General features: G+C 50.2%; 1 protein-coding gene across 1 annotated transcript; it reads left to right on the forward strand.

Moving 5' to 3' along the window:
- The first annotated feature begins 2,363 nt into the window (after positions 1-2,363).
- RNASET2 (ribonuclease T2) lies at positions 2,364-21,845 on the forward strand. The gene is made up of 9 exons (XM_084777559.1): positions 2,364-2,607; positions 4,415-4,475; positions 7,629-7,681; positions 8,535-8,592; positions 10,838-10,908; positions 14,245-14,358; positions 18,215-18,260; positions 19,925-19,999; positions 21,529-21,845. Exons 1-9 carry the CDS (start codon positions 2,507-2,509, stop codon positions 21,727-21,729), a joined length of 780 nt encoding a protein of 259 aa, XP_084633685.1. The 5' UTR covers positions 2,364-2,506; the 3' UTR covers positions 21,730-21,845.
- Positions 21,846-22,202: the final 357 nt, after the last annotated feature.

Raw genomic sequence — 22,202 nt, forward strand, 5'->3', positions numbered from 1 at the left:
CACAGATGCTGCAGCTGTTTGTGATCAGGTCCAGCTGGCCTGTCTTCTCAGTCTCTCTGGACTGTCCCCACACTGGAACCCAGGGCTCCACGGAGGATGAAGCATCAGAACTCGTGTGTTTGGGCCACTGGAAACATCACTCTGCCACTTGAAGGAGCTTTTATTTTCCAGCCTGGGTCGGGGGGGGGGGGGGGGGGGCGGAAACCAAACCAAAAAACCAAACCCATAGGCCGTATCTGCACCTGGAGAGGAAGCTGTTGCAATAAGCTGCCAGGATCGGGAAGTTTATTGTTGCAACAGAGTCTGGCAAAAACTGGCAGGGGAGTGAAAATGTAGGTGTGAACACTGGGAGGTCACAAAAGGTCATGCCGTGGAAGCGTCTCCGTCTCTGGGGTCTACGCAGATTTAAGGACACCAGCTCATGGGCACTGTTATCTGCCAAGGGTCCCTCCCTGCCTGCTACCCACCCTCAGCAAGGACCTGCCGCTACACAGACAAACTCCTTGCCTTAAACCTCAGCATTTGTCCCTTCACACTGTGTTATGGGAAGCAATGGAATCACCCCCAGACCGTCTCCGCCTCCCCGATGCCTGGTTTCCTGGTAAGCTAGTGAGCTGCTTTACCGCAGACATGTCTCCAGTCCCCACGCTGCCTGGGACTGCTTAGGATCCTGCTAGACCCTTGGTCTAGGGTCACGTCCAGCTTTTGGGAAGTTGAGAACTTTCATAACTTGGAAGCTCCTTTTTAAAAAACAGAAATGGGGCTGGAGAGATGGCTCAGAGGAGGGCACCAACTGCTCCTCCAGAGGTCCTGAGTTCAATTCCCAGCAACCACATGGTGCCTCACAACCATCTATAATGTGATCTGATGCCCTCTTCTGGCCTGCAGGTGTACATGCAGACTGAGCACTGTGTACATAATAATAAATAAATAACTCTTAAAAAAAAAAAAAACAGAAATAAGCTGGAGCCTTACATTTAACCCAGCAGAGGCAAGCAGACCTCTGTGAGAGTGAGGCTAGTCTGGTCTACATGGTATATTCCAGGTCAGCCTGAGATTACAAACTGAGACTCTGTCTAAAAAACCAATACCAACCTACTCAGAAAAGCTATGAACACAAAATGAAGTACAGGGTCTTGGAAGGACCCGTTCCAGAGAAGGGGGAAGCAGGAGCCCCATGTCTGTCGGGTCACTTGCTGAGGGAAGCGAGCACAGCAGGTGGTAAGTAATTCTGAGGAGAGGAGGGGGGTTAGGGGGTGGGGGGGGCAGGTTGCCTCCTTCCATCTGAGGGCAGATCTTCCAAAACCAACCCCCTCACTCTTGGGCTCTGGGAAATGGATAGAGCTGTCCTTCCTCTGTGTGATCTGAATAAAAGCCCAAATGCTGTGGCTGTCAATTCCTGCCCCTCCCCAAGTCTGTCACCACCAAGGAACCCAGCCTCCTTAAGAGGCTGGTCCCTGTTCGTATGACACAACTTTACTATGCACAATGCATATCTTAGGGAATCATAACATTATTATTTTTAATTACAAAAAAATCATGTTTTAAGTCAGCTTATGGTTTTGGGCCACATTATAGCTATCCTTGGCTCTGTGCTGCCCAGGGGTGTGGAAAAACAAAGACTTACACAACTCAGAGTGGAGTATAAGTGGTCTGGTTAGCCCTCCCCATGCAGTCTGCAGCTGGGCTTTACTGAGCTCCCAGAGTGACAATCGGGGCAAAATGGCATGGGCGTCATTTCCGACGGGAGGCGGATTGTAATCCAGATCATGAGGTCTTTGCTTGAACGGTAGTGCTATTCCCACAAGGTCTGGGCTTGGAGGAGACTTTTACAATTCACCCTCGTTCTCTTCATTGTATGTCGAGTGTGTATGAGGAGGGAGCCTCAGGTGCAGGTGTGTGTGGGGCAGGAGTGAGGATGGGAGGGGGCGTGAGGAGGGGGGCGTGGCATGGCTGCGGTGTTGGGGGCAGTGGGCCGGGCGTGGGGACGTGTCTCCTAAAGGAGAGGGGCTGCAGCATGGCGTGCCTGTCAGGTGGGCCCAGAACTTTGGACGTCTGAAGCCGGAGCGTGTCTGTCAGAACCGAAGGGGTTTGGGGTGTGTTCCCTTTGGAGGGTCACGGTTTGGGGAGTCGTGCCAGTCTGGTGCCAGGAACTGAGGGCTTCTGGAACTGGAGCACAGAGACTTTCTGGGCTGAGGCGTGGGGGCGTGTTTGCCTGGGGCGCTAGGGCGTGGGGGCGTGTCCTCCTAGGCTATAGGCATGGGGGCGTGTCCTCCTGGGCTATGGGCATGGGGGCGTGTTCTTCTGGGCTCCGGGGCGTGTGGGCGTGTCCGCCGGAGGCTCTGGGGCGTGGGGGCGTGTCCGCCTGGGCTCTGGGGCGTGGCTTCGGGGCTATCCCGAGGAAAGCTGCTCCCTGGCGGAAACCTTCGGTGAAACGACTGTGGAGTCCGGTTAGACCCGGCGTGCGCAAAGGCCGCTGGGAGGCTGTGGAGCCCTGGGCAGCGCGATGGCGCCGGCGGAGGCTCGCGGCGCGCTCCCGGGCTGGCTCTCCGTGCTCGGCTGGGGTCTGGCGCTGTGCTGCCTGTGCGGGGCGGGCCCGCTGTGGAGGTGAGCGCAGGCGCGGCGGAGAGCGGGCCGGCGGGGCTGGAGGCGGGTTTCTAGGCGAAGGTTGCCCTTCCTGTTTTAAAGTTTTTCATCTCAGGGCCCCGCGCTCTCCCGCGCACCTTAGTTCTTCCTGGGACACACGGACTATCCCTGATAATCTCCACTTCGGTTCTGTCAGATTAATCCCTAAACACGTTTGACTTTTTCCCCTCCTCTGCGTAGCAGTCAATTAGTAGGTTTTGGTGTTTACGCCACTGGAGCGGAAATGTTAAGGTTTAGCTATTGAAAAAGAAGTATTTTGTTCCCAGAGAAAACTGAAACCCAGTTGCGTTTCTTTGCTTTCAAATTTATTTGCAGTCATTGTGGCATGGCGTGGCATTCGGGAGTGTGTGTGTGTGTGTGTGTGTGTGTGTGGTGTGTGGTGTGGTACGAAAGCGAGTCCCCGTCTAGGAGTGTGAACTTGGAGTCCTACTGTGCACACTTACCCTGCACAGTCCAGTTGATATTACGAGAGAGCGTCTGAAAGCACTTGGAGCAGTGAGTGTTAGCTAAGGCTCTGCAGTGTGAGGTTCTTCTACAGCCAGCCTAATGTATGCCGCTGACATGATGTTAGGCGTGGAATTGATTTAAGCCCCAAGGCCAGGTGAAGCCCTTATGTTGCTGGGCCTCTAGCGTCTCCGCGTTGGAGTAGGCGAGGCTTGCTGCCTCTGATTAAACTGATAAACCTTGTATTTGTCAGAATTACAGATAGAGATAGTTTGGTTGCGTTTTAGTGTAAGCCCTGCTGTTCTACCTTCCTGGGCATGTTTAACCTCCCAGGCTCAGTGTGAACCTTTGCAAATAAAGTTTCTGCACTAGAGATGGCTGGGGCTTTAACTTTCTTCAGCCCGGTTCTCACAGCGTGCTCTTTCTCTTAGGTAGAGGGAGGCTTTCTTCATCGTTTAGGCTTCCAGGGCAAGTGTCAGGAGGTCTAGCCAGGATCCTAGGAGAACTAGATAATTTTGTCCAAGGGCATTACCACCAGTGGCCCGATGAGCCCATGGGTCCCAACTCTTAAAGCTCCGGTTGTTGCTCCAGCTCCGCCTCCTTAAACACCCTGGGGACACCGCAGCACAGCTCCACAGTCCCTCTGTGAAGTCTCTGGGTTGGGAGAGCTTTGTTTAGTAGACTTGTAATATGAGCAGTTTGGTATTTGTGCTGTGTGTGGTCCAGGTAACGTGTAACAAGGCCGCTTACCCAGGCTAGGCTATGGATGACGCACGTGCCCAGGGAGCATACACAGGCCGGGCTCTAGGTAACTGTATCCATATCCACAGTGGTCTCTGAAGGTCCACCCTGTGATTAGGGCGGTCAGTGACGCTAACCACGGAGTAGGATGCTGATGATGCTATTATGCTGTCTCAGGTCATGTTTTGTTTTGCCATGTGAGTTGGACTGAAAAGGTGAGCTTTCAGAGCCTTAGGAGTTCACAGCTGAAGGAGTATGAGTCTGTGTTCTTAAACCACCTGAGCATCCTGAAAAAGGCAGCATGTGGCTCAGTTACTTCCCCTCAGCAGTACAGTTATACTTCCTGGCTGTACCTCTGCCCACCTGTCCTCCTACGTTGTGTCTGTATTCTCTCTTACACATGTGAGCCGCCATGCTATACATGTCTCCCTCTGTGGGATGTACCTCAGGAGGTGGGGGACTTTGTTTCTGGTGAAGTATGTCTAGTCCCATAGACTCTCCACGTTGAAAGAGTGGCTGATTGGATGGGTGAATTTTTGTCACCTTAAAGCATTCTTGAAAAATAAATTTGTCCTTTTAACAGTGGCAGCCACCAGTGGAAGAAACTGATTTTGACCCAGCACTGGCCCCCGACAGTGTGCAAGGTGAGCTCTGTTTTGACCGGCCCCTTTGATCCAGTGAACCTGAGTGAGTTGCTTGGTATGCCTGGGTGTCCGCCTTGCATGCCGGATGTTATTAGATCTGTGCAGTGGCTGTCATGTAACTGGACCGCCTGACGTGATTTGCAGATGAGGACCATGTGATGGATTCTGAGGGTGGCTGTCCCAAACTCTCCAGTGGTGTGACTTAGAACACTGGAAGGTCATTCTCTCTCAGCACTGGACTAGTGCTTCTTGGGAGCACATGTTTTATCCTCTTGCCTGGCTCCTACTGTAGAGGTGACCGTCCTTGGTGTCCTGCTCACGCCAATGAACCATGTCAGTGTCTGCCCTCTTCACATGGTCTCTCCGTCACCTGTCTGTTGCTATAAGAAGACAGCATAGCAAGGCACCTACAGGAGCAAGAGTTTATTTAGAACTTGGAGTTTCAGAGGGTTAGAGTCCATGACCAGCATTGACTGGGGCGTTGGGGGTGGGGGAGGGGGAAGGGGCACTGTGGCTGGCAGACATGGTGCAGGAGCACCAGCTGAGAACTCAGGTCTTGAGATACAAACAGGCGTTAGAGAGAGTTACCAGGCCTGACATGGGCCTAACCCCAGTGATGCACCTTCTCCAATATGGCCACACGTCCTACTCCTTCCCAAAGAGTTCCACCAGCTGGGAGCCAAGTATTCAGCTATATGAGCCTGGAGGAGCCAATCTTAATCCAATTACTACACTTAGTAGCTCTGTCTCTCAGGACAACAGTGATCGGATTTTGGGCCCAGCCTGATCTAGTAGGGTCTCCTCTTACTTTTATTATACCCTTAAAGACTATTTTGAGATGCAGTTGTGTTCATGTGTAGGTGATTTTGGACAGAGAGATGCTTTTCGGGACCATGGCTCTGCCTTCATTAGGCCTGTACTGAGTTTTATTCAGATGCATCCCCAGAGCAGAATCTGGGGGAAGGCCTTTGCCTGCCGCCAACACTGTTCTGCTTGGTACCCATCTTGTCCTCCTTCTCCCTCTCTGTTCTCCTTAGTAGCCATGATACCTTTGCCCCTCGAGGCCGGTACCCCTCTGCTCGTCTGTGTCTTGTTTCATGCCTCGTGTCCTTTTAGGCTGTCAGGGTCCTTCTGCAGGAGTGATGCCAGCTGGAGGCTCATCCTTGTGGGCGGTTTATAAACCTGCTCCTGGGGTTTGATACATGAAACCTGAGGTGTTGTGTCCCATTGCTGACATGGGCACCAGTTTCATTGATAGTTTTCCTGAAAACCTGTTTGAGATTAAAATTTGAAGCCCGGCAGTGGTGGCGCACGCCTTTAATCCCAGCACTCAGAAGGCAGAGGCAGGTGAATCTCTGTGAGTTCGAGGCTAGCCTGGTTTACAGAGCGAGCTCCAGGACAGCCAAGGCTAACCAGAGAAACCCTGACTCGAAAAACAAAATGAAACAAATTTGAGGCCTCCTAATTATGCAGGGTACAAGTATCTAGCCACTTTGCTGTGGTTTGGTCATCTTGCCGGGCTGGATACCTCCTGCTTTTTGTTTCTCTGAGCTTGGAGTAGTGGAGATTTCCCTTTTCACTTCCCTTTCTTAATTGTCTGTTGACAGATGAACTTATAACAGCAGCCTTGCTACACCACACTGGGGCGGCTCCCTGGCTCTGCTGTGGGGTGGAGTAAGAAGGTGTGTAAGGGAGGCAGAGGACGTGAGGGCTTTAGGTGACGAGGATCCCACTGGCTCTTCTCAGGGCAGGGATGGCTAGAAACCTTGACTCCTTCTTGCAAAACCCACGTGAAAAGAAAGCTCTGCCTCAGGCTGGCAGGAGAGGAGCTGCCCTTAGGAGGCCGCAGGCTGGTCGGGCCTGTCTGAGGAAACTTGGGTGTGTAGTCCCTCGGCAGTGTAGCTGTGCATGGACGTGCCTTCCTGTCTTACGTCTTTAGGATCCAGTTCACAAAAGAAAATCGGTCACTAGAAGCACTATAAGAACGTCACCTCTGAGCAACTTATTTCAGGCCGTGGCCCCACAGTGCTGGGGAAGCTCCTGCCTCAGTGTGCCCTTCCCTAGCAGCAGGTGCTGTCCCTTGTCTGTCTTCCCCGCTCCCCCACTCCCCCGCGTCTGATGAGACAGACAGACATCAAGAGGCACCTTGAGACCCAAGTGTATGCTGACTGAAGAAGAAAGTTGTCTCTTGTCTGAGTCAGCTCCATAAAAGCAGGGTAGACCATGGAGTTCTGCAAAGACCTTGCAGCGCCTGCTTTGCTCCTCAGGCACAGTGAGCCCACAGGAAATGAGCTTTCCTTAAGGAAGGGGCTGGGGTGTTGGCTGAGTATAGTATATGGCCTGGTACCCCAGCCTCTCGCCATCCCGCCGTTCTGCGGCAGGCGGCTGTCACCCATGACCCAGGCACCTGAAGTGGACTCTCTTCTTTAGATCGCCCATAGACTGAGGCTGCGTGGTGGGGAGGTGTCTGGGTACGAGGGGCTTAATGTCTGTCTGTCGTAACTGGGTCCGACTGTCATATTTGCCTATTTAGTGGTGTGCTTGTACGAGTGTGTGCGTGTGTGTGTCTGTCTGTCCCGAGTTCTGTTCTGTTTCATCCAATCTGATAGTCCAAGGACATTTATTTCTCTCATCATTTACTGTGGAAAAATTTGTATCCCAGCTAAGCCATTTGGAGGGCCCCGAGAGGTTTTACTTACTAAGGTTTTAAGATTTTTATCTGTGATTTTATCATTATATTTGAAGTCAAGGATGTACTCCTATTTTTACTCACTTGTTGGCTTCAAGTGTTCAGCACTTTCTGCTTTACTGAAGTGTTTGGGTCTGGTACCAGAGCAAGCTTGAGAGTCACAGGGTACAGGATGTCCTTACACATGACTGTTCGTGGGTAAATGTGTATATTCATGTCTGTGAATGAGTGGAAAGAGCAAAACTAGCTACCTGATGGTCTGTTAGCTCAGTGGTCTGAGGGCTGACCTGGAAAGCTCCATGTAGCATTTCCTCGTGAGTGTGATGCTAGGATAGCCCTGCACAGTAGTAGCACTGGGCTTACTTTCTGTTAGTAGTGTACCTGTGTCTAGTTGGTGTATGTTAAAAGGAAATGGAATTGATAAATATTTCAACAACCAGTCACCTTCTGTGCTTTTCCCCTAGGAAGTCAGCAGTTGCCGAGACTCTCTGGATTATTGGACAATACATGGACTATGGCAAGCACCTAATGAGACAGTTGGGGAAGGCTGGCTTGAGTCTGGTCACCGTAATGAGACCCGTTACTCTTGGTGGAAGTTTATTCAGCCAAATATATATATATATTAATCTCATGTGTATGTTTTACCTGCATGTGTGTCTGTGTGCCATGTGTGTACCTGACACTTGCAGAGGCCAGGAGTGGGCATTACCCCGGGACTAGAGTTACAGGCACTGTGAACCACCATGTGGGTGCTGGGAGTTTAACACAGGTCCTCTGGAAGAGAGGCCAATGCTCTAAACCACTGAGACGCTTTCCAGACCCCCTTATCAAAGATAAATAAGGATCTTGGGTCCTTTCTTTGTTATTGGGGCCTATTATAAATAAACATTTAAGGCTAAGGTGTTAGATCAGTAGTTAAGTAGACAAATCACCTGCTTCGCACCACACCTTACAAGCAGCCAGCTCCCCCGCCTTGCCTGTCTGCGTCTCTTGAGTTAGTCCTTTATCTCTGCGTACGCTGTGGTATTGAAGTGTGCGTATTAGTGTGCCGCCCTTACAGTGGCCATGGCCCACACACCCTAAGATCCTCTGCCAGGAGGGAGCTGAGACTCAGCCCAGAGCACCGCACTGCTCCCTCTACGACAGTCCAGCCTGTTTGTCTTCTTCCTGGGCGGCGTTGACTCCATTCGAAGGCAACCTGAGTGTTTGCTGAGAACCAGTGCTTGGAGACCAGCTCCAGTGCAATAAGGAGCTCCTGAGTAGAACGTCTCTTTCTGCAGATTTTAATGAAGGAACTTTCTAGTGTCTTTTTTTAAGGCTTCCTAAATGAGAGTAATATTTCTTCTTTTCCTTAAACTTTGGATTTCAAGGCCGGATAGAGCAGAAGATTGTAACCAATCCTGGCACTTCAACTTGGATGAGATTAAGGTATTAATCTTTTTGTTATACTAAAAAAAAAAAGATTTGTCTACTATGTATACACTGTCCTACATGTATGCCTGCACACCAGAAGAGGGCACCAGATCTCACTATAGATGGTTGTGAGCCACCATGTGGTTGCTGGGAATTGAACTCAGGACCTCTGGAAGAGCCCACCTCTCCAGCCCTTGTTATACCTTTGTTGCAGTAGAATGTTGAAGTAGATGAACTCTTTCTTCAAAAGTGCACCTTCAAAGTCGTGTTTAAAACTGCAGGCTCAGGAATGAATTCGCTGGGCCTGAGCCCCTGGGTTTGTTTAGAAACTACTCTGATCTACAGCAATCCCATAAACTCAAAAAAGAGGAAAAATCAACCTTTTTCTTCCTTGTCCCAAGCCAGAGTAAGCTGTCAGGAGCAAGATGAGGTGGGAGCAGGGCTGTCCCCGCTGCGCAGACCTTGATGCTTACCTCTCAGCCCTTGTTAGTCCTTACCCTGGGCCTCTGGCTTAGTGAGTGAAAGCAGGCACCTGCTCTGTGCGGCTACGGTGGGACATTTCCAGACAAGTGTGGCTTGCAGAGGAGGGGCGTTGGTGCCCAAGGCTGGTCGGTTCTGGCTGTAGGTGTGTGAGTTTCTAAGTGGGAACTCAGAGCAAGGAGGAAATGATAGGCCTCTTCAGGGTCAGAGTTCCTCAGTCAGGGATAAGTTGTGAGCATATGAGAGACTTAACAGAGTGCTCTTGGGGTTCACAGGGTGTATTGAACCCACTCCTCATCTTTCCTTAAGGGTCCCCAACAATTCCTGCTTGGTCATACGGCGGTGTGACCGGGGTGGCATAGAGGCCATGGCAGGTGAATGCTAGAGAGCCATCCATTCTGTTTGGGGTGACAGGAATGGCTGCTCTTACTGAGTGTCTGAGTGTGCACACACTGGCTCTTTATTGAGTGTCTGAGTGTGCACACATTGGCTCTTTACTGAGTGTCTGAGTGTGCACACACTGGCTCTTTATTGAGTGTCTGAGTGTGCACACACTGGCTCTTTACTGAGTATCTGAGTGTGCACACACTGGCTCTCATCTGAAGCATCACTGAGCTGGTTCTGTCCTTCCACACTTTGTGGTGAGATACGCAAGTTTGCCAGTGGCATATAAAAACTCTGCACAGACAACTTCAGGCTTCCCTTATTTCTTAAGAATCCGGGCCAGGTCCTCCAGGAGACAGATGATGAGGTAAAAGTAGAGCGTGAGGCTAAACCCGATAGTACATGATTGTAACTTAATAAAGTACATTTTCCCTTAAAAGCGAAGTTGTTCAGTGTCTATAGGGAATGTAAAACGCTGTTTAGTGCTCACTGCATTGCAAGTCCCCACAGCTATGGAGAAGGGGGCCGTGAAGATGAGGCCGGCAGAGGGGCGGCTTGATTGGTGGTTACAGTGGGTTGGATAGCCCGAGGGAGACCCAGAGAAGCCGGGCGAGGGGCCAGCGGGTCTGCAGTCGCCATGCCCTGCCCCTTCTCAGAAAGGCCTGGTGTTCTGTGTAGTGTCTCTCCAGCAGGAAAGAGCCCTGGTTTGTCTGTAGGTCACATCATTGCTCGAGGTTATCCCCTGACGTCTGACTGGGGCCGAAGCCAGGATGAGGGAAGTGGCAGGTGAAGAGGCACATGAAAGTGACAGGTGGGTCAGGCAGCACTGGAAAGGAGAAGGCAGGGACAGGCGGGGCTAGCTCACACAGGACAGGGAGGCCAGTATCGATCCCGTGTTATTAACTGAGGCCCACAGCCTGCGTTAGGGTTTGTATCTTGTGCCGTGGTTTTATGCGTCTTGACGAATCAGGAGGACAGGTGTCCTTCGGGGAGGCATCGCTGCCCTGAAGTCCCGTGTTCACTCCTGACCTTGTCAGTCTCTTGTCAGTCTTGACACCTGAGACAGGCGTGGATCTCATCGTGCCTCTCCCAGAGTGCCTTGCGGCTGGAGTTGTACAGTGTGTAGCTAGCTGCAGGACACTTGCAGCTCCATGTGTGTTCTGTGGTTGCAGAGCCTTCCTCTTCATTCGTTTCTCATTCTTTTGTAAGAACTTATGTTACCACTGCAGCTGTGCGGCTTTAATGTGCTCCGTGCCAGAGGAGCACAAAATAGTTTTGCTCACTTGAATTGTTGGAGCTTGAGTGCTTTTTGTTTAGTATATTGGTTTGTTAAATTTGCTTAGAAGTTCAGAGTTTTTTAGGTCTTAGGTAAACTTTTTGTTTAAATTATGTGTAGGACCTATTGCGAGACATGAAGATCTACTGGCCGGATATAATTCACCCATCTTCCAACCGCACCCAGTTCTGGTAAGTCTGAGTTTCTTTTGACCATATGGTTTTTTTGTTTTATTTGAGACAGGGTTTCTCTGTGTAGCCTTGGCTGTCCTGGACTCGCGCTGTAGACCAGGCTGGCCTCGAACTCACAGTGATCCACCTCCTCTGCCTCCCGAGTGCTGGGATTAAAGGTGTGCGCCACCACGCCTGGCCAGCCATATGTATATTTAACATAGTGTAAGAGTTTAATTGTGTTCTGGGAGCAGCTTGTAGGGAGAGGCCCTGACTCTAGAGGCTGAGCGCAGCCCTTGTCAAGAAGTGATTCTGGTGCACCCCTCCCCCGAATGCCTCTCCCTGGTGCACCCCCTGAATGCCTCTCCCTGGTGCACCCCCTGAATGCCTCTCCCTGGTGCACCCCCCCAATGCCTCTCCCTGGTGCACCCCCCCAATGCCTCTCCCTGGTGCACCCCCCCAATGCCTCTCCCTGGTGCACCCCCCCAATGCCTCTCCCTGGTGCACCCCCCCAATGCCTCTCCCTGGTGCACCCCCCGAATGCCTCTCTCTGGTGCACCCCCCGAATGCCTCTCTCTGGTGCACCCCCCGAATGCCTCTCTCTGGTGCACCCCCTGAATGCCTCTCCCTGGTGCACCCCCTGAATGCCTCTCCCTGGTGCACCCCCCGAATGCCTCTCCCTGGTGCACCCCCCTCTGGTGGGCTAAACAAGGCCAGGTGAAATGTTCAGTGAGCTTCTTTCCAGCCTATTGCTCTTCCGTCCATTACTTCATTTAAAAAGTCCTAACCCTGAAATTTAACTAAATCAGATGCTTGCATGTTTAAAAACCAGTATGAGTCAGACACACATGAAGAGGGAGCCTGCCTTCAGGAGAGTGACCTCGCGGTGACCTGGGTCAGAGGAAAGGCTAGACTCTCACAGGGTCAGTCTTCCAGGTCAGCCATAGCTGAGCCCAGAATTAGCACAGTTGTTTGAAAGCATTGTTTTGTTTTTCTCAATTTGAAGGCAATTTTTTCTACATCTTCCAATAATAAAATTTATTATTTCACATTACAGCCAATAATATTTTCCAGATATCTTAATTTAACGTGGAAACATTTCTGTGTAGTACTTTTTAAAAGCAGTGGGCTGTGAAGGACACACCCGTCCTGGACGGCAGTGTGGAGCGACGTTCTCCTGAGCGCGAGCTCTTCCAGGCTCTTAGATAAACAGTGGTCAGTGGAAGCCGGGCAACGAAGAGAATAGCTTCCTGGCTTGAATCTGGGTTGTCCCAGGCACTGGATGTTTGACTCCCATATTGTTTTGAATTCTGAGAAAGCTGCTCACTAAGTTGCTTAGGCTAGCTTAACTTTGTAGCCCAGGCAAGCCTTGAACTTGTCTGTCCTAGCCTGTGTTCTAGGAAGGATTTCAGCTAGTTAGTGTGAGGGAGGATGAAAACTCCCTTATGTCCTTCTCACTGTAATGCTCTTGGAGTGATGAGCTGTAGTGTCTGTAACTGAACAAACACCAGAAACATCCAATGGAAAGCCAAGCTTGTCAGAGGCTTGAGTCTCTGGTCCTGTTGGCTTTGGGCCTTTGGCAGCACAGTGATTACATCATCGAGTGGCACATACAGAGGAGGCAGCTCACCTCAGGGCAGAAAGGAAATGCAAACAAACGCAGGAAGAGGGTATCTCTGAATCCTTCTCAGGGGCCATGTTGGCTCTGTTTCTTAACAATTAAACTTTATTATACAACCCAACTAACTTACAAAAGGGAAAAAAGGTTAAAGGGAAACAAGTGAACCTTCTGGTATCCGTTCCACGGGATGGGTCCCTAGGTGTCTCTGGCCTGCGCGCTGATCCTCTTCCTGATCCACGTGCGCTCAAGCCCGGTCTGAACCTGTTGTTCTCTGTCCTCGCAGCCTGCCTGTTTCTCACGTGTAAGGGGTAGTCTCCCTCTCCCATTGAGGGTTGATTAGAAACACAATAGTCCAGGTAGAGTCCCTCAGTCCCCTTCCTGATTTCCAGGCCCACGATGGCTCCACCCAGTCTATCTCAAGGTTAATCTCAGGGAGTATCCCTGGTGTGTCCAAGGGCAAAGCCCGCCAAGATTGCTTTCACCTGTGACAAAGCTTACACTCCTTCCCACAAGGCCACATGGCTATGATTTTACATCACAGGCTAGGGACCATGCTAGGGACCGGACTAGGGACTACGGACCAGGCCATGGGCCAGAATACTCCAGAACCAAGCCGTAGCAGTATTATGTAAAGTAGGATTCCAGGTGCACATCATGCCCGAGGCAGTCGGAATTCAGTCAGCCGGCAGGAAGTAAATCATCACAGGCGAGGCAGCCTTTCTGTACACTGAGTCCATACATTTAACCAAACAGTATGGGCGAGATAGGAATTCACTTTTGGCTTTTGTTAATGGCAGACTGGTTTGCTTCCATTTTAAAGTTGGATGTTAAAACGTCAGACTTCCCACACATGACTTGTGATTAGTGTCTGTGCTTTGGGGATCTTGCTGCTGTGGTTCCTCTGCAGCCTGAGCCTCCTTGAGGCTTCACTGCCGTCCAGTGGTCAGGGCGGAGGGCGCTCTTAGACAGTGTTAAAGCCCCAGTTAAAAGTACACAGTTTCCCTTTAAAAAGTTACTTACTTACTCGCTTACTCATGTGTGTGTGCATGCTTTTATGCGTACCGTGTGTGTACCTGGTACCCAGGGAGGTCAGAAGAGAATGCCAGATCCTCCGGAGCTGGACATGTGGATAATGTGAGCTGCCACATGAGTGCTGGGAATCAGCCATGCAGCATGCACTCTTAACTGTTGAGTCGTTGTTTTAGCCTATAGAATGTCTTTTTAAAAAAATTGTGTGTGTGTGTCTGGAGGGGTCTGTCTGTTTGTCTGTCTGTCTGTCTGTCTGTCTTTGTGTGTTGGAGCTAGTAGAGGCCAGAATTTCCTTGCTCATAAACTAGCAGTACTGTTTCCCCTTGCAGAATTCTATAAAACAGTAAAGAATGCAAAAATGTTTATGAAACAATCGTAGCATTCAGGAGGCCAAAGCCGGAAGATGACAGTCAGAGCTAGCTTGAGTGACATAGCAAGACCTTGTCTCAAAAACCAAACCAACCAACCCAGGGAACACAGAACAACAAAGCCCCTTCGTTAGCATTGAGCGTAAGGAAGTGCCATCTACGTCAACCACCACAGTCATTACTAATCATTTGCAGGTGTCTGGCCAGGTTTCTTTGGGGAAGGGTGAGCAGACACGGGGTGTCTGTCCTTCCGCCCTGTGTAGGCAGTGACAAGTGCAGTGCGTGTGGCAGCTCTGTTCTCGAGGTCTTGTCTGAGCATTGTAACTGTAAACCTCACAGGAAACATGAATGGGATAAACATGGCACCTGTGCGGCGCAGGTGGCTGCCCTCAATTCAGAGAAGAAGTACTTCGGGAAGAGCCTGGATCTGTATAAGCAGCTTGACCTCAACAGGTGGGTGCACATCTCACTGCAGGCCTTTGCCATTGACCTGAGCCCAGGCCTCTGGGAGTGAGCGCAGAGCCCTCCTGCTGACAGCCTCCAATGTGTGTTCCTTGAGAGTGGTGTGGTGGGCTCACTCCTGGGAAGATCGTTGCTCGCTCTAGATTATGACCACGGGGTGTGCAGGCCATGGCTGCCTCATGGTGCTGACTTGTCATCCGTGAGTCAGCCCCAGGGAAGTGAAGTCTCACAGGCGTGCTATAACTCTGAAAAAGTTGCTGCCTTAAGATTATTTTCCTGGAGACAACCGACCATCAACAGATATTTGTATCTGGTTGTAGTTGCTCCTTGAACAAGTGGGAGGATGCAGGACAAGGGCCTTTTAAGTCCTAGAAATGAGCCACAGCCGTGTAGGCTTTTACTGCCTGCCTTGACTGCAGTTCTGGACCTGGGCAGTTACCACACTGAGACAGTGTGTGAGAGCAACGTGCCCTGCGGTGGCAGTGGTGGCCTGACCCTTTTCACCTAGTCGTTTCTGTTGTGCCAAGCGTGTTAAGTGCTTCTTATTTATTTTTTGAATTTATTATTTATTTATCATTACATGTGTGCACACATGTGCATGTATATGTTTAATGCATGTACCACATTGTGTGTACATTTGTGGAGATGGTTCTCTTTTTCCACCTTTACATGGGTTCTGGGTGTTGTGGCAAGCACTGTTACCTGCTGCGCCCTTTTGCTGGCTCTTTAATGTGTATTATTGTGACTGCACGTGCTAAGCCAGTGACCTAGAGAGAGTGAGGAGGGCATCAGCAGGGAGCTCACCCTGCACCTGCCTGAATGGAGATGACCTTCCGTGTTTGGAGGTTGAAATCTTCATCCCCAGATGGGTGGCTCACGCCTGTGGGGATTAGTTCTCTTTACAGCAGACACTGGGGAGCGAGCGATGGTTAACCCTCCCCACGTAAGGACATAGGAGAGCTCACCAGACACAAGAACTCTGACCTTAGTTTCCAGCCCCCCAGACATGTGAGGAATAAGTGTCTGCCAACAATGAAAGATTTTACAGTGTCTGCACATGGCTTGTCATTTTGTACAGCTTGTTCTAGCCAGAGCAGTTCTCCTTCAGATGAGAATAATCCTCCCAAGATCCTTTCTTTGCTCATCAGCCATATTTAAGGTTCATGAATTAAGCCTGTTGAAAAGATGAATAACCCTCCACTGGGTCTCTAGACACACTCTGTCTCCACACGCCCATAATGGTATGTCACTGTCTCACACAGACTGTTTTCTGTGTCATTTTGTTCAAAGACAGCTGGGATTTGAATTGATTAATCAGGCACTGGCACAGGAGGGGCAGGTGCCTTTGGAAGGATGAGGTAAACTTCAAAGAATCCCCATGAGTGAATGCCTTACAGCCACCAGCCGGCAAAGTGCAGGGCTGCAGAGGCCTCCCAATCCTTTCTGACATACATTGGACAGTTTGGCTAGAAAATCTGTTTAGATCTTTTCTCTGTGAGATAGAATGAATGGATGGGCAGTGTTGAGATTTTGAAGTTCATTTTGTATTTTCTAATTTTGCATTATTAGGCTATGTATGGTGGCATATACCTTTAATCCCAGCACTTTGGAGGCAGAGGCTGGTGGGTCTGTAAGTTTGAGTTCAGCCTGCTCTGCATAGCAAGTTTCAGATCAACCTGAACTACACAGTGAGACCCTGTCTCAAAACAAAATAAAACAAACAAACATTTTCATTATTAGGTATATATACTAGGAGTTACATACCAGTGATATGTGATGTGTATCAGACCCTCAGCACTGTGAGTTGTGTATATAGTTTACTTAGCCTGTGGGGTTTTCTGAGAATACAGTATTCTCTTGCAGTAAGGATAAAACCTTTGGAAAGCCTGACACAGAAACCTAGGCACTTCAGACGCCGCTGCGAGGGCTCCCTTCAGGAAGGTCCATCATGTGCTTCTGTAGCACAGGAGGGCTGCAGCTGAAGAGAGGCCGCCCTTCCACAGAGGCTGACAGACAGGCCCACAGAGAGCTTCTGCTGCTGAGCCTGGCCCAGCCTGGTAGCCGTAAGCATAGCTCTTGCTGAGAGTTGAAAATGGCCTAAGGAACTTAAGTAGCTTCTATTTGCAGCCTTTGAAGCCAAGTAGTTTCTTGTCATAGACGCGTACAGAGCCTTAACCCTTGAATCACTGGCTGTATAGGGCCACAGCCACTCACTTGGTTGTCAGCAGGTCATCCCAGAGGCCACTAACTGGAGGCAACGCTGGCTTAAGGTGACAAAGGACACTTGTGGAAGAAGGGTTATGCTCCCCACTTTCCCCAAGAGAAATGTAGAATCCTGTCTGTTTCATAAGCTATAAACAAGGTAACCATAAACTGTAGGTCATGTTCGCTCCCGTCCTAGTGCAAAGGCAGCCAGTTGTCAGAGCACCTGAAAGTGCCTGCGTGGGCTGGCACCCAGCTGGCTTTACGCAGAAGGGGACATGACATAGGTTGGCCCGTCTTTGTCTTTGTTTCCTGGGATACCTGCAGCAGGTGGTAGTCTGTGACTACAGGTATAAGCAGCACTTTCCAGTGATGCCATAAAAAACAGCAGTAAAAGAAACTGGGCCAAAAACTGTAATATGTTCAGTTCAGTTTATCCAGGGTACTAAAGCTGTAACTTATAAAGCTTGGACCCTTAAGCTGATTATATACTGATGGCCAGGGCAGGCAGCAGCACACTTAGGTGGATTTGGGGGCATTTGAGGACATTTCAGGGACTGTTCCTGCTTCCTCTTTCCTGCTTGTTCCCTGCTGCAACAGACTGATGTCAAGCCAGCACTCAGAAAGACTTGCAGCCTCAAATCTAGACTCACCCAGGACGATTTGGTGGGACCTCAGAGAATTCCTTCACAATGAGTGATCTGGCGCCCTTTACAGTGTGCTTTTGGTGTCTGTGTTTGTCATGAGAAGCTCTGACAGGCTGCTAGGTAATACACAGTTAAATCCTTTGATGATCTGGCCAGTGCAGTTCCTAAGGATAAGTCTAGAGTCACACGAGGCAGGACCAGCTGTCCTGCAGTAGCTTGCTCAGGGTGTATTGCTGTGGGTGGGGTGGTGTGGGGTACCGTGTGCAGCTTCAGATTCTGGAGAGGGCCCACGTGGATAGCATGTGCCCAGGCCAGGAAAGCAGCGGCTAGGAGCTGCCTCCTTGCATTTATCGCCAGAAGTCAGAAAAGACATTCTCTTTTAAAAGCGTCTTATTTTCACTGTGAACTCCAATGAAAAGAACAAAGTATAACTACTGTCATGGCGCTGTGTCTGCTTCTCCCCCTAGGGATAGCCAGCCCTCTGTGCACTGGACTGGGATGGAGGGATGCAAGCTTATCTGGGCCGTGTGGGTGCAGTGCAGGGCCTTGGTCGGCAGTGAGTGCGCAGCCAAACAGTGTAGACACACACACACACACACACACACACACACACACACACACACACACACGGGGTCTTTATGCCCCTGGGGAGGTGGGCAGCGTCTCTGGGTAAGGCTTGCATGGTTTGCACCACTGGCCAGGGCAGGGTGTTGGAAGATGCTTCATCTGCATACTCAGGGGCTGTAGGGGTACAGGGGGAAAACCTTATAAGGTCAAACAAGGAGTGAGGCCTGACAACTGTCAGGGTAGTGCGTTCTTACTGGGGCTGATGGTGGGGGAGCCAGTTGATGACACCATGTTGGGAGGGGGAGGGAGCCAATGCCTTCCATCCTAATATGAGGTCCCTGGGCTGGAAACTCTCCTTGACCCCTCCCTCCCCTTAGTCCTGGGCTGTTATGGACCCATACTGTCGTAATGGCTTTCACATTTTATTTTAGTGTACTGCTAAAATTTGGGATCAAGCCATCCATCAATTACTATCAGGTAAGTCTTACCTTTTAGTCTTCTATCTAGCATCTAGTGTTTGCCACTGGGGGCATTTGGCAGGATCCGCTCATCTTGTGAGCTGCACTTGGGCTTTAAAGTGGCCCAGCGCAAACCTTCCTGAAATAGGTTGTGCTGGAGCTGTTTGTGTTTGCATGTGTGCACACACTGTAGGCTGCTTAGGCCACTGACTTAGAGGCACAGACTCATGGTTCTGCCAAGCAGTAGGTCCCCTGGGGTTCCGCACAGGCGGAGTACATCCAATGCCATGCTGGAGGGGAAGCAAACTATGTGACATAGGGAATAATGTCCCGTCTTGTTGCCTATGAAAGACATGTGCCTGTCTTCTGTTTGCCACAGAGAGATGTGTCACCCACAAAGCTAAAGTACTCCCTGGACTTCCAGGAGAGCTTTAAAACAGCTCAAGGGCAGCTGTTCTCCTGCAGTTCCCCTGTCCTGCTGATGGTGTGTGAAGTCACCTGGCAGCTCTGTCTGCAGGAGCGTGTTCGCTTTCCCAGGAGAGCAGGAAGTTGGAGCCTGGCCTTGAGGGAGGAGCTTTGGCTGCAAATTAGCTTAGACCCTTCTGAGCAACCAAAGGGTTGGGGTTTGTAGGGCTCCCCCAGACTCATCTGGACTCCTAAGCTGAGAAGTGGAAGGGGCTCTCCAGGTCCGCCTGGCTTGGTGTTCAGGGATGATGGGAACGGCAGTGATGGGAAGGCAAGTGTTCCTACTGCCGAGTTGCCTGGTGCCCTTGGGAAGGTGGCAGGAATCCAAGACAGGGACTTGGCGAAGCTTCTCATCCCAAAGTGTTTGACATAACAGCAGGCTGTCTCCTTTGCACCCAGCATCCAAGGCTATGTCCACTCGTGTGCTGTGTGGGACCCCTGGGAGGGTCTGGTGACCAGGCACTTCCAGGAAATTGGTGGCTGAAGTGTAGCTCACAGCTTGTTTGAGTCCGGGGAGGAGTAAGGAGAATGGTGCGGACAGTGTGACTCGAGAGGCCAATGAGCAGCAGCAGGGAGTACAAGTGTGCTGTAGAGCTAGTGCTGCCAAGGTCCACAGCAGAGTGCTCGGCAGAGGGCGAGGCAGGTGTGGGTAGACACGCGTCTGACAGAAGCCATAGAGGACTGCAGATGCCCTGGAAGGAGAGGAGAGGAAGAGGAGGGAGCTCTGGAGTGGAGCTTGGTGGGGGATGGGTGCTTACTCTATGATGGAGGAGTTTGCAGCACACAGGGTGTAATTCTGTAGCTGATTGATGGGGTGGGTGCTCTTAGGGGCTTTTCCCCTGTGATGGAGGTAGTGCCCACTGCAGCGAAGGCAAGCTGCAGTGCAGAGCTTTGAGAGAGGGGCAGGCCCGGGGGGAACCCTTTGGGAATCCCAACCATCAGTCTGGTAAGGATGGCTGTAGGTAAGGTGGCCTAGCGGGAAGAGGCTGGGCTGGAGATGGCGAAGAGCTGCCTAGTGAAGAGGAAGGTGGAGCAGGGAGCAGACAGGCTGCTGGGGACGCTTGGGCTTCCTGGGTAGAGCCCAAGTGGGTTAGTTAGCCGTGACTTGTTCCTCAGCGACAAATCCAGGACATCCTCAAGCTTAAAAAAAAAAAATCAAGTGAGTCTGTGCGAGTTCTCCTGTTGAAACTCATTGCTAATGCTTTTGTTTAATACCAGCTTGCAGATTTCAAAGATGCACTTACCAGAATCTATGGCGTGGTGCCGAAGGTCCAGTGCCTTCTGCCTGAACAGGTGAGACGTGCCTTTGTCACTCTGTTTCTTTCTATGGAAAAGATGATTTTACTTTCCTGATAGTTTTGTCTCCACTCTGGAGTTTCTGAGACAGAGTTGCATTTAGGCACATTGTCTGTGTGTGTTTGTGTAAAGACAAGTGTGTGCAGGCATGTGGATGTTTTGAGGTAACTCATGTTACTAAAATTCCTTCTGGGAGACATAAACATTTGCTTCCACTCCTGAGGTCTCAGCAACATACTGAGGTGATTCCTCCACCAGAGTTCACTCCAGGGAACCCATGAGTTTACTGAATGTAGTTACAGAGCACAGGTGAGGGGTGACCTGCAAGGCCATGGGTGCTTCTCTCCCAAAAGCTGACAACAGAATGTCTTTTGCCAGCAGGGATGCAGCTTCCATAGCCACACAGATGGAGCCTTCTAGTCTGCCTAGACACTCAAGCCCCTCCAGAGACTGCACGCATTTAGTTACCACCACAGGAGACAGGAAACAGCTGGATATGCAGATGAGGGTCACTTGACCCTCCTGTCCCTCAATGAAGGTGTGCAGACAGTTAAGGAACCCAGATGGGATGGTCTTTTGCAAGTGGCCCAGCTGTATTCACCAAGATGGCAGTTGTTTGGCTCAAAGACTAGATTTATGAAGCACCACAGGCTTTGTTCTTATACCACTTCACTCTAATGAGAATATTGTGTTAGGAGAGGGGAAGGGAGGGGAGGGGAGTGGAGGAGGGGAGGGGAGGGGAGAAGAGGAGGGGAGGAGAGGGGGGGAGGACAGAAGAGGGGAGAGGAGGGGAGAGGAGGGGAACAGAGGGGAGGAGGGGAGGGGAGGGGAGGGGAAGAGAGGAACAGATATAGCTCTAAGTTAAACATTGCTAAGTTTCTAAGATTTTTATTTTATTTTGTCTCTTCATTTGTTTGGTTTTGTTTTTCATTTTTGTTTTTGAGTCAGGGCTTCTCTATTCTATAGCTGGCTGTCCTGGAACTGTCTGTGTAGACCAGGCTGGTCCCCAGCATTGAGAGATCCACCTGCCTCTCCATGTCCCTCCACTCTTAATCACTTTAATTGCAGTTTTACTGTCTAATTTCTAGACAAACTTGTAGTTTTCCCCCAGCTCATAAATAAAACATTAAGATTCTTTTGGCCATCAGGAACTATTATCTTGACATTTGCTTTGTCAGGGTCTCCGTGTGTGTGCTATGGGCACACTTGGGTCAGTGTTTTTGTTTGTTTGAGTTTTTTAAGACAGGGTTTCTCTCTGTAGCCTTGGCTGTCCTGCACTCACTTTGTAGACCAGGCTGGCCTGGAACTCACAGAGATCTGCTGGCATCAGTGTGTATTTTTATAGTCACTTTTTCTAGCCAGCTGAGCTGAGCCCTAGGTGACTGTGAGGGACAAGGCTCCACCCAGGCTCCTCCCCTGTGAAGAGCCTTTGCTCAGAGTCCGAGGCTTTGGTTGTTTCGTGATCCCCAGGCTGATAAGACTCATGGTTCCTGAATTCTGAATTGTCTGCCACTTTCTGCATTTAGGGAGAGAAGGTACAAATTGTTGGACAGATAGAGCTGTGCTTCACCAAGGAGGACTTGCATCTGCGAAACTGTACTGAGCCAGGTGAGCAGCTGTCGTCTGGGCAGGAAGCCTGGCTGGCCGTGGGGGCTTCTCCACACGGCATGATGGTCTGTGAAGATGGCCCCATCTTCTATCCTCCGCCTGCAAAGACTCACCATTGATGCTCACATTTTGGAAATATTTTATGTTCCACAAAGTAAGAAAAATTCACAAATCATTGCTTTCTAAAAATCTGCCACAAAACTTTCTTAAAATATGTTTGGCTTTTTTTCTAGTGTGTCAGTGGGTTGATTTTTGTCCAGTTTAATTAGTAGGTGCTCCTCTGCTCTCCCTGCCAGCTGGTGGCAGGCCGCATTTCCTGTGCCAGCAACTTTCTAGTTTGGTCAGGCTTAAATCATCCTGTTTGTTTAAAATTAAAAAGTATGACTGTGTGTGTATGTATGTATGTATGAGTGATGTGTGGTGTGTATGTATGATGTGTGTAGTTATACATGTATGACGTGTATATGTATGATGTGTGATTATGTATAGATGTATGACATGTATATGGCATGTGTATGTATGACATGTGTGTATGTATGTATGGTATGTATGCATATATGACATGTGCCTGTATGTATGATGTATATGTATA

The sequence above is a fragment of the Acomys minous genome (genome assembly GCF_964271855.1).
Source record: "Acomys minous genome assembly, chromosome: 3".
Taxonomy (NCBI): Eukaryota; Metazoa; Chordata; class Mammalia; order Rodentia; family Muridae; genus Acomys; species Acomys minous.

Coding starts and splice junctions, on each gene's coding strand:
- RNASET2 (XM_084777559.1), top strand. CDS start 2,507: ATGGCGCCGGCGGAGGCTCGCGGCGCGCTCCCGGGCTGGCTCTCCGTG. Junction 14,359..18,214: donor AAGCAGCTTGACCTCAACAG/GTGGGTGCACAT, acceptor ATTTTATTTTAG/TGTACTGCTAAAATTTGGGA. Junction 20,000..21,528: donor AGTGCCTTCTGCCTGAACAG/GTGAGACGTGCC, acceptor TTCTGCATTTAG/GGAGAGAAGGTACAAATTGT.